At 47.3% G+C, this 12544-nt stretch overlaps 1 protein-coding gene across 5 annotated transcripts in view; it reads left to right on the top strand.

The window, feature by feature from the left end:
* TRRAP (transformation/transcription domain associated protein) overlaps window positions 1-12544 on the top strand; it is a 165515-nt gene that overhangs the window by 131878 nt on the left and 21093 nt on the right. For all 5 annotated transcript variants that reach the window (XM_077274906.1, XM_077274905.1, XM_077274903.1 and 2 more), the window contains 2 exons: window positions 36-297; window positions 8858-9083. In XM_077274906.1, coding sequence (XP_077131021.1) covers window positions 36-297; window positions 8858-9083 — 488 coding nt within the window. The remainder of the gene's footprint in view (window positions 1-35; window positions 298-8857; window positions 9084-12544) is intronic.

Raw genomic sequence — 12544 nt, 5'->3', positions numbered from 1 at the left:
TTTTTTTTTTTTTTACTTTTTTTTATGAATTTCAGGTCCTCAGACAGTTGCAGCAAGGGCTGGCGAAATGTTACTCCGTGGCCTTTGAGAAAAGTGGGGCGGTCTCTGATGCTAAAATCACCCCTCATACTCTGAACTTTGTCAAGAAGCTGGTCAGCACCTTCGGCGTGGGCTTGGAGAACGTCTCCAACGTCTCGACCATGTTCTCCAGCGCGGCCTCCGAGTCGTTGGCACGAAGAGCTCAGGCCACGGCTCAAGATCCCGTCTTCCAGAAGCTGAAAAGCCAGTTTACGACAGGTAATTCAGGCTCAGGGCTTCATATTCTGCTTTCCTTCATGCCTTGTACTTTACCGGGACCACTCTCGTCTACTGTATCAGTAAGTCCATGATGAAAGTAGGACTATGACTTTCCATAGATGGATCCTATTATATAACACATCTCTCGCAGGGGAACCTCAAGGCTACCGAGCAGAATAAATGGCTTTCTATGTAAAATATGGATGGCTTGAGTTTCCCAAGCAAATACTTGTGTGGCTCACCATTCTGCCTTCTCAGTAATGGGGTCTTCTTAAACGAAATCTGTAGTAGCATCAACCCTCCTAAGCCATCTATGTGGACATGGAGGTCATAAAAAGTTGACTAAAATTATACCTCAATATCTGCGAATCGATGTCTTATACCCAATAAATCAATGTGTTTTTTTAAATATGTAAATGAGCCTTTAAGATCTATGGGCCGGACATAGATCTTCCTGCCTCTGCCTCCAGAGCTTATTGTAAATGAAAGGGGGCGTTACCAGTGTGACTGACAGTCTGCTCTATATGTCTAACACTGGTAAAGCCTCTGGAGGCAGATTCTCGGGGAGATCTATGTCCCGCCCATAGATCTTAACAGCTCATTTACATATTAATAAAAACATGGATTTCTCTGAAATAAGACATCGGATTGCAAATATCAAGGTGTCATTTTATTCAACTTCTTATGACCTACATGCCCATATAGATGACTTAAGAGGGTTGATCCTACTGACACATTCCCTTTAAAAAAAGAAAATAAGGCATTGATCAGTATCTATTTGTTTATTCCTCTCTGACGAATCTCACTCCCCAACCCAAAAGTAAACGCATTTCCCCTACAATATCAGGTACCCATTGACTATTCGGAGTTGACACTGATCTGCTGATATTACTGCACATAGACATTAGTTTTGGCACCTATTTAACCCCTTCATGACCCAGCCTATTTTGGCCTTAATGACCTGGCCGTTTTTTGCAATTCTGACTAGTGTCCCTTTATGAGGTAATAACTCAGGAACGCTTCAACAGATCCTAGCGATTCTGAGATTATTTTTTCGTGACATATTGGGCTTCATGTTAGAGGTAAATTTAGGTCTATAATTTCTGAGTTTATTTGTGAAAAAAACTGAAATTTGGCGAAAATTTTGAAAATTTCGCAATTTTCACATTTTGAATTTTTATTCTGTTAAACCAGAGAGTTATGTGACACAAAATAGTTAATAAATAACATTTCCCACATGTCTACTTTACATCAGCACAATTTTGGAAACAATTTTTTTTTTTGCTAGGAAGTTATAAGGGTTAAAATTTGACCAGTGATTTCTTATTTTTACAACAAAATTTACAAAACCATTTTTTTTAGGGACCACCTCACATTTGAAGTCATTTTGAGGGTTCTATATGGCTGAAAATACCCAAAAGTGACACCATTCTAAAAACTGCACCCCTCAAGGTGCTCAAAACCACATTCAAGAAGTTTATTAACCCTTCAGGTGTTTCACAGCAGCAGATGCAACATGGAAGTAAAAAATGAACATTTAACTTTTTAGTCACAAAAATGATCTTTTAGCAACAATTTTTTTATTTTCCCAAGGGTAAAAGGAGAAACTGGACCACGAACGTTGTTGTCCAATTTGTCCTGAGTACGCTGATACCTCATATGTGGGGGTAAACCACTGTTTGGGCGCACGGCAGGGCTCGGAAGAGAAGGAGCGCCATTTGACTTTTTGAATGAAAAATTGGCTCCAATCTTTAGCGGACACCATGTCGCGTTTGGAGAGCCCCCGTGTGCCTAAACATTGGAGCTCCCCCACAAGTGACCCCATTTTGGAAACTAGACCCCCCCAAGGAACTTATCTAGATGCCTAGTGAGCACTTTAAACCCCCAGGTGCTTCACAAATTGATCCGTAAAAATGAAAAAGTACCGTATTTTCCGGCGTATAAGACGACTGGGCGTATAAGACGACCCCCCAACTTTACCAGTTAAAATATAAAATCTTCTTAAAAGTCGGGGGTCTTCTTATACACCCTATGTCGTCTTATAGGGCCGGTGAATATGTGCCTTTTGGGGGGGGGAGTGATCCTGATGACGAGGGGGCGTCTCACAGGAAAGTGAGTATCCCCCATTACCTTATCGTAGCGGTGCAGCGTGGGGGTCTCAGTGCTGGGAGTGGCGGCGGCGGCTGCTGTGCTCTGGTGCGGCGGCTGCTGTGCTCTGGTGCGGCGGCTCCTCTTCTGTGTGGGGCCTCTGTGCTGTGCGGTGGCGGTGGCGGCGGCATATCTTTATCCAGTTGGGGCTCCTCCGGCATCTCCTTAGCCCTGGAGGCCCCGCCGCAACTCCATGAGTGCAATGCAGCGGCCATTTTCCCGGAGGCAGCTCAATAGGTGCGATGCGGTGGCCTCCGGGAAAATGGCCGCTGCTCAGATTCAGATCTCGTCCCGAAATCTCGGGACACGAGATCTGAATCTGAGCAGCGGCCATTTTCCCGGAGGCCACCACATTGCACCGATGGAGTTGCGGCGGGGCCTCCAGGGCTAAGGAGATGCCGGAGGAGCCCCAACTGGATAAAGATACGCCGCTGCCGCCGCCACCTCACAGCACAGAGGCCCCACACAGAAGAGGAGCCGCCGCACCAGAACACAGCAGCCGCCGCCGCTCCCAGCACTGACACCCCCACGCTGCACCGCTAGGATAAGGTAATGGGGATTACTCACTTTCCTGTGAGACGCCCCCTCGTCATCAGGATCACTCCCCCTCCCCACCCACCATATACACCGGCGTACAAGTCGATTCCCGGCGTATAAGACGACCCCCGACTTTTAAGAAGATTTTCGGGGGTTAAAAAGTCGTCTTATACGCCGGAAAATACGGTACTTTTTTTTTCCCCAAAAAATTATTTTAGCCTCAATTTTTTCATTTTCACATGGGCAACAGGATAAAATGGATCCTAAAATTTGTTGGACAATTTCTCCTGAGTATACTGATACCTCACATGTGGGGGTAAACCACTGTTTGGGCACATGGTAAGGCTCGGAAGGGAAGGATCGCCATTTGACTTTTTGAATGAAAAATTATCTCCATCGCTAGCGGACACCATGTCACGTTTGGAGAGCCCCTGTGTGCCTAAACATTGGAGCTCCCCCACAAGTGACCCCATTTTGGAAACTAGACCCTCCAAGGAACTTATCTAGAAGCATAGTGAGCACTTTAAACCCTCAGGTGCTTCACAATTTGATCCGTAAAAATGAAAAAGTACTTTTTTTTCACACAAAATTTCCTTTAGCCTCAATTTTTTCATTTTCACATGGGCAACAGGATAAAATGGATCCTAAAATTTGTTGGGCAATTTCTCCTGAGTACGCCGATACCTCATATGTGGGGGTAAACCACTGTTTGGGTGCACGGCAAGGCTCGGAAGGGGAGGCGCGCCATTTGACTTTTTGAATGGAAAATTAGCTCCAATCGTTAGCGGACACCATGTCGCGTTTGGAGAGCCCCTGTGTGCCTAAACATTGGAGCTCCCCTACAAGTGACCCCATTTTGGAAACTAGATCCCCCAAGGAACTTATCTAGATGTGTGGTGAGCACTTAAAACCCCCAGGTGCTTCACAGAAGTTTACAACGCAGAGCCGTGAAAATAAAAAATAATTTTTCTTTCCTCAAAAATGATTTTTGGCCCGGAATTTTTTCTTTTCCCAAGGGTAATAGGAGAAATTGGACCCCAAATGTTGTTGTCCAGTTTGTCCTGAGTACGATGATACCCCATATGTGGGGGTAAACTACTGTTTGGGCGCACGGCAGGGCTCGGAAGGGAAGGCACGCCATTTGGCTTTTTGAATGGAATATTAGCTCCAATCATTAGCGGACACCATGTCGCGTTTGGAGAGCCCCATGTGTGCCTAAACATTGGAGCTCCCCCACAAGTGACCCCATTTTGGAAACTAGACCTCCCAAGGAACTAATCTAGATGTGTGGTGAGCACTTTGAACCCCCAAGTGCTTCACAGAAGTTTATAACGCAGAGCCATGAAAATAAAAAATAATTTTTCTTTTCTCAAAAATGATTTTTTAGCCCACAATTTTTTATTTTCCCAAGGGTAACAGGAGAAATTGGACCCCAAAAGTTGTTGTCCAGTCTCTCCTGAGTACGCTGATACCCCATATGTGGGGGTAAACCACTGTTTTGGCACACGTCGGGGTTCGGAAGGGAAGTAGTGACGTTTTGAAATGCAGACTTTGATGGAATGCTCTGCGGGTGTCAGGTTGCATTTGCAGAGCCCCTGATGTGCCTAAACAGTAGGAACTCCCCACAAGTGACCCCATTTTGGAAACTAGACCACCAAGGGAACTTATCTAGATGTGTGGTGAGCACTTTGAACCCCCAAGTGCTTCACAGAAGTTTATAACGCAGAGCCGTGAAAATAATAAATGTGTTTCCTTTCCTCAAAAATATTTTTTTAGCCCAGAATTTTTTAATTTTCCCAAGGGTAACAGGAGAAATTTGACCCCAAAAGTTGTTGACCAGTTTCTCCTGAGTATGCTGATACCCCATTTGTGGGGGTAAACCACTGTTTGGGCAGATGCCGGGGCTCGGAAGGGAAGTAGTGACGTTTTGGAATGCAGACTTTGATGGATTGGTCTGCAGGCATCATGTTACGTTTGCAGAGCCCCTGATGTGCCTAAACAGTAGAAACCCCCCACAAGTGACCGCATTTTGGAAACTAGACCCCCCCAAGGAACTTATCTAGATGTGTGGTGAGCACGTTCAACCCCCAAGTGCTTCACAGAAGTTTACAACGCAGAGCCGTGAAAATAAAAAATCATTTTTCTTTCCTCAAAAAAGATGTTTTAGCAAGCAATTTTTTATTTTCACAAGAATAACAGGAGAAATTGGACCCCAATATTTGTTGCCCAGTTTGTTGTGAGTACGCTGATACCCCATATGTGGGGGGTAAACCACTGTTTGGGCGCACGTCAGGGCTCGGAAGGGAAGTAGTGACATTTGAAATGCAGACTTTGATGGAATGGTCTGCGGGCGTCACGTTCCATTTGCAGAGCCCCTGATGTGCCTAAACAGTAGAAACACCCCACAAGTGACCCCATTTTGGAAACTAGACGCCCCAAGGAACTTACCTAGATGTGTGGTGAGCACGTTCAACCCCCAAGTGCTTCACAGAAGTTTACAACGCAGAGCCGTGAAGATAAAAAATCATTTTTCTTTCCTCAAAAATTATGTTTTAGCAAGTAATTTTTTATTTTTGCAAGGGTAACGGGAAATTGGACCCCAACAGTTGTTGCCCAGTTTGTCCTGAGTACGCTGGTACCCCATATGTGGGGGTAAACCACTGTTTGGGCGCACGTCGGGGCTTGGAAGGGAGGGAGCACCATTTGACTTTTTGAACGCAAGATTGGCTGGAATCAATGGTGGTGCCATGTTGCGTTTGGAGACCCCTGATGTGCCCAAACAGTGGAAACCCCTCAATTCTAACTTCAACACTAACCCCAACACACCCCTAACCCTAATCCCAACTGTAGCCCTAACCCTAATCACAACCGTAACCCCAACACACCCCTAACCACAAATCTAACCCCAACACACCCGTAACCCTAATCCCAACCCTAACCACAACTGTAACCCCAACACACTCCTAATCCTATCCGTAACCCTAACCACAAGCTTAATCTTAACCCTATTTCCAACCCTAACTCTAATTCCAACCCTAACCCTAAGGCTATGTGCCCACGTTGCGGATTCGTGTGAGATTTTTCCGCACGATTTTTGAAAAATCTGCAGGTAAAAGGCACTGCGTGCTGGTTTTCCATAGGTGTACATGGTACTGTAAACCTGATGGAAAACTGCTACGAATTTGCAGCGGCCAATCCGCTGCGGATCCGCGGCCAAACCGCTGCGGATCCGCAGCCAAATCCGCACTGTGTGCACATGCCCTAACCCTAACCCTACCCCTAGTTCTAACCCTAGTTCTAACCCTAACCCTAGTGGAAAAAGAAAAAAAAATATTTTCTTTTTTTTATTATCGTCCCTACCTATGGGGGTGATAAAGGGGGGGGTCATTTACTATTTTTTTTATTTTGATCACTGTGATAGGTTTTATCACAGTGACCAAATTATATCTGGAACGAATCTGCCGGCCGGCAGATTCGGCGGGCGCACTGCGCATGCGCCCGCCATTTTGGAACATGGCGGCGCCCATGGAGAAGACGGATGGACACCGGGAGCCTCGGTAAGTATAAGGGGGTGGAGATCGGAGCACGGGGGGGTGGCATAGGAGCACGGGGGGGGGCTGACAGGAGGACGGGGGAGCGGAGCACAAGACGGAGGGGAGCGGACCACAGATCGGTGGCTTGGGGGGGCAATCGGTGGGGTGGGGGGTCACATCAGTGTTTCCAGCCATGGCCGATGATATTGCAGCATCGGCCATGGCTGGATTGTAATATTTCACCATTTTTTTAGGTGAAATATTACAAATTGCTCTGATTGGCAGTTTCACTTTCAACAGCGAATCAGAGCGACCGTAGCCACGGGGGGGGTGAAGCACCACTCCCCCTGTCCCTGCAGATCGGGTGAAATTGGAGTTAACCCTTTCACCCGATCTGCAGGGACGCAATCATTCCATGACGCCACATGGGTCGGATTGGCACAGGTTTTCATGACGCCTACGGTGGCGTCAAAAGTCGGGAAGGGGTTAAAGGAGAATTGCCCTTTAATTCTGTGACTTGCAGGCAGTCTGGTGGCATGCTGATTTCTCCAGCATTGTATAGCCACTGCGATATGGAAATTGGCTGCTGGGATTCACTTTTAAAGTAGCTTCCAGCGTTAACTACGACCTACATATCTGGAGCCCATTAAGTCTTCCATGATGCAGACTGTGTGGCACAACAGTTGCATGACAGAAGATAATGGAAGACGTGAACCATGTGATTAAATTTAATGGATGAAGGCCAGCAGGCTAAAAGGCGGCGACGCGCTCTCTTCGAGTCCCAGCGATTGTTTGCACACTCTCAGAAATTCAATTGCGGTTAATGCTCTGCAGTGTTGCCTTCCTTCTGTTTAATGGGTCTGCGTCGCTTCCGGTAATATAGTGTTTTTTGGAAAAGCAAAGCCCCTTCGGAGGAAGACGTGCTTGATTAACCTTTAAAGATCTATTTATATCTGTATATTGTACGCGATTTCCTGACTAGTGGGAGCGGAGGAAAGCTGACGAATGGGCACATCTCATGCACCAGGGACTCGGATCCCTCCTGAGGATATAGCGCGGCAGATGTTTTTCTTCTTAATAGTCTGCTTTAATTCAGTCCGCTGCTGGTCTGGTTTAATGAGCAGTATGCAGCCTACCTAATAAAACTTACTCCGATATGTGCTGCCTTACAGCCGCCTTCTAGTTCTGTACATACTGATTGCATCATTAAAGGGAATCTGGCAGCAGCTTTTTGCTGTGTAATCCAAGTAGGGACCAATCCCCTCATTCCAGCGATGTCACTTACTTTGATGTAGTTTTCATAAAATCAGTGTTTTATCAGCAGGAAATTATCATTACAGGACTGGTTGTCTCATGCCATGTAGTCCTGCTTTGTGTAACCATGCCCCCACCTCTGCTTGGCAGCCAATCAGTAGTGTGGGCGGGGTTATACAGAGCGCTGCATTTAAGAACTGGAAGAGCAGAGAAAACAGGGATTTTATCAAAACTGCAGCAAGCTGCCCAGTAAGTGACACATCATTGGAATCGAGGTCTTTACACCTACATCATTCTACTCTTAGATTACATTAAAACAAAATGGTGATAGATTCCCTTCAAAATTGGTAACCGATAAATACCATCATTTAAGTGCATTGGATCATTACTGCGTAAGGTTCAGGATTGTTGTGATTCTCAGATGCTTTGTTTTTGCAATTTTTTTCCATTTATGATGATGAGAATAACCCATACGTCTTAGATGGATGTTGGCCGAACTCTCAGGTGATCGCCATCACTCCCTAAAGCAATGGTCGGCCAGCCCTTCTCTATGGGCAGAGAGTGGTAAGCTGCTGCCGGTAGACTCTCCTGGGATCGGCTTATCTGCCTACAGACAGGGCTATGGAGTCGGAGCCATTTTGGTGGAGTCGGTGTCATGGAAATTAAGGAGTCGGAGTTTTGGCTTACCGACTCCACAGCCCTGGCAGAGCTGTGGAGTCGGAGCCCATTTTGGTGGAGTCTGAGTCGGTGTCATGGAAATAGGAGTCAGAGTCGGAGGTTTGGCTTACCGACTCCACAGCCCTGCCTACAGAGCAAAAAGGTCAGTCATTTATGATCAGACCGCCCGATCCTCATCTCCCCGCCAACATCTATCAGGATGATCCCATACACTTCAGAGAGCTGGCTGATCCCACTGAAATTGTACAAGGCCCTGGGAGATCAAAGGGATGACAGCGTGTAGACCTCTACGGGTCGCCCAATGGTTGCAACTTCTCTTCTCCTCCATTGAGTCCATAGGTTCTTGGGTTTGGAGATCGATCGCTGTTACTCATTTCTTCTCTTTTGTTTTTTGTGTTTGTTTTTTTTAGATTTTGACTTCAGTGTCCCAGGCTCCATGAAGCTGCATAATCTCATCTCCAAACTTAAGAAGTGGATCAAGATCCTAGAAGCCAAAACAAAGCAGCTGCCCAAGTTCTTCCTTATCGAGGAGAAGTGCCGATTCCTCAGCAATTTCTCGGCCCAGACAGCAGAAGTGGAGATTCCCGGGGAGTTCCTCATGCCAAAACCGACGCATTATTACATCAAGATCGCCAGGTAAAATGGACAACACCTCCGAGTAGTGAGAACACGTCCAGCGTGCCGCAGATCAATGGTTTCATGATGTCTTTGAAGCAAGTTTTGCTTGCAACTTTGTGACCTTCCAGCTGTCAGAGCGTGATGAATTGTTTATTAACGCTGCCATTTTGGGTAGCACTCTTAGCGTTACCTTGCTTCCTGATTGTTCTGGAAATGTCTTCTCATTTCTCTCGTTGCTATGACAGTTCTGGGACATTGTCCTTTCTAGTAAAATGCTAGAATACAAAGAAAAATTGAATACGGCCACCTAATGGCCTCCCAAGTGAAGTCCTTGACAGCTACTAGCAGGCTGGGTCGCAATAATAGTTTAAAGGGATAAAGTAAAAACTGAATTATATTCACCAGGACGTGAAATATGTACAGAATGTTACAAAGCCAACCCCCTCCGATCTTGGCCCAACCGATCCACATACCGATTAGACAACACATTAAACAGTCTTCCCGTTGGATTATTGCTCTAGGAAGGGACGAGGTGATCTATTTACTGTATTTAAAGGGCTGTTTCACCTGTGAGTGCTAATTCACAACTTATTGTGATCTACCCAGTCTGTCTAAGGATTTGTACTGCAGAAAAAGTAATACAGAAGTGATGACGGTGTTACACACCGGACCGGGTGCTTCGGGCTCTGCTCCCTTCCCCTGGGTCGGCTGCCCTCTGTTGTGCTCCACTCCAGGTTGATTAATAACATTATCTCTCTATATCTATTTAAGGCCCATTGACACACCTTTGTCTTGGGATTGAGACTCTAGTGTTCCTTATTTGTTTTACCCCATTATCTGTACTCGTATCCATCCCTGCTGGGTTCCACTCCATCTGTCTGTCCTGAGTTTCCAGTTAGTCCCAGTTCCCATGAGTCCACCTGTTGTCTAGAAGCTGCACCAGCGTCTTGTGTCCAAGTACCCACCCAGAGCAGATCCACCACACCTGGTGAGCCCTTACAGATGGACTTCCCTATGAGACGACTAATGTCCTTGATAGATATATATATACCCCTACCTTCTGTCTCTTCCCCACTATCCCATAGAATGTAAGTCCGCAAGGACAGGGTCCTCTCCCCTCTGTACCAGTCTGTCACTGTAAACCTGTTTACTGTAAATGATATCTAGAACTCTGTTTGTAACCCCTTTCTCATGTACAGCACCATGGAATTAACGGTGCTATATAAATAAATTTTTTATATATATATATATATATATATATATATATATATATATATATATATAATATATATATATATCTCTCTCAGACCAGACCTACTTTCAATTTCGAGGGCTATCCATACTTGTGCTCCTCAATCACTCGGCCAATATTGAAGCCAGTTTATGAGATCATGCGACTATAAAGTGACCTAATTTGCAGACCATCATACCGTCAGGACTGAGTGGGAGTTAAACGAAGCCCCCTGTGATACAAGTGTCAGTAATAAAAGGGTTGTGCTAACTTGGGAAGGAACCAAATATCCACAGGGTTAACTGCTGGCTGCTGCGGCTTTGAAGTGTTCCTGCTGGAATAGAGCAATGGCCATGCATGCAGGGCTCTGCTCCATTCACTATCTATGGGATAGCTCACTATCTCTGGCCAGTCCCATTTGACAATGAATGGAGCCATGTTGTGCATGGATATTTGAGTCACATTCTTAGGGGTGTGGGGTACCAGCAGTTGGACCTGTGGTGGTGGGGGTGTAACAGCAGTGGTACCTGTGGTGGGGGGAATACCAGCTGTGGGACCTGTTGGGGGGAGGGGTAAAAGCAGTGGAACCTGTGGTGGGGGGAGTACCCGCAGTAGTGGGACCTGTGGTGGGTGGAGTACCAGCAGTGGGACCTGTGGTGGGGGTGTAACAGCAGTGGGACGAGGGGTACCAGCAGTGGGACCCGTGGTGGTGGGGGTGTAACAGCAGTGGGACCTGTGGTGGGGGGAGTACCAGCAGTGGGACCTGTGGTGGCGTGGGTCTAACAGTAGTGGGACCTGTGGTGGGAGCAGGGGTACCAGCAGTGGGACCTGTGGTGGGCGTGTAACAGCAGTGGGACCTGTGGTTGGGGGAGGGGTACCAGCATTGGGACCTGTGGTGGTGGGGGAGTAACAGCAGTGGGACATATGGTGGGGGGGAGTACCAGCAGTGGGACATATGGTGGGGGGAGTACCAGCAGTGGGACCTGTGGTGGGGGGAGGGATACCAGCAGTGGGACCAGTGGTGGGGGTGTAACAGCAGTGGGACCTGTGGTGGGGGGAGGGGTACCAGCAGTGGGACCTGTAGTGTGGAGACCCGTGGTGGTGGTGGGGTAGGTACTAGCAGCGGGACCTGTGGTGTGAAGGGATACCAGCAGCGGGAACTGTGGGGGGGCTACCAGTAGTGGCACCCGTGAAGGGGGGAAGGCAGTGGGACCTATGGGGGTGGGTACCAGCAGCGGCATCTGTCTGGGGCTACCAGTAGTGGCACCCATGAAGGGGAGAGGCAGCGGGACCTATGGGGGTGGGTACCAGCAGCGTGACCTGTAGCGATCAGCAAGTTACTGTGAATAAGGGCTGGCCTTTCTAATTAGGACAGGTTCTTTAATGTTCCCATACATATTATGCTGCTGCCAGTCACACCTGATTTCAGCAGGGCAGGCCAACCAGCTGTTTACTCGGACTTCCGAACTTTCACCCATCAGCAGACATCGTGGGAAAGAAGGATCAGGCATGGTGGATGACAACATGCTAAATACTTGTTTTGATGGACGAGGTATCTGACCGCGGCTCATTCCCTCCCGAACACTAGCCCATGGCCACCTATAGATCTGATGACTGGGTGCCCTGATAACGGGCCGGCAGGGACGGTCGCACTTACAGATAGCCCGCTGCTGGAGTACAGACTGAAGGCGCGATTTCTCTGATGTTACAGCCAAGAGTAAGATTTGAGCTGGAAGGTTTCATCTGCGGCTTCATGTTCCCCATCACGCTGATTACCACCGAGCGTACATTACAACTTGGCACAGAGTCCGTCTTCCAAGCACTTTCCCCTTCACCGACAATAAGAGCTTCTCCTCATTTTGCTGATTGGACTTTGAAACTAAGAAGCCTAAACCTCCTTCCTGCTGGTTTCTCACCAGCCCGTGCCTTAACTCTTGTTGCTCCAGAAGGAGCCGACTTTCCTATGTGGTGGCAATATTTGCACACATGACATTGCTGCAAACGGGGGGGGGGGGGGGGGGCTGTAAAATGTGCAAGATTGGCTCCTTAAAAGTGTTTGCTCCCCTCTTAAACTTGCCATGCATTTTGTGTAGCTGTGAACTTTATGGACCCCCATATACATGTAGACTGGGCCCAGTGCACTTGTGTCCTGAATGGGTAGAGGGTGGGGGAGTAAGTGGTTGGAAGACACCTCTGGTGGGTGCTTATCTTCCTTAAAGGGAATCTGTCACCAAATTTTTGCTATGTA

Source organism: Ranitomeya variabilis, chromosome 7, assembly GCF_051348905.1.
Source record: "Ranitomeya variabilis isolate aRanVar5 chromosome 7, aRanVar5.hap1, whole genome shotgun sequence".
Classification (NCBI taxonomy): Eukaryota; Metazoa; Chordata; class Amphibia; order Anura; family Dendrobatidae; genus Ranitomeya; species Ranitomeya variabilis.
This window is presented reverse-complemented; position numbering and strand designations above follow the sequence as displayed.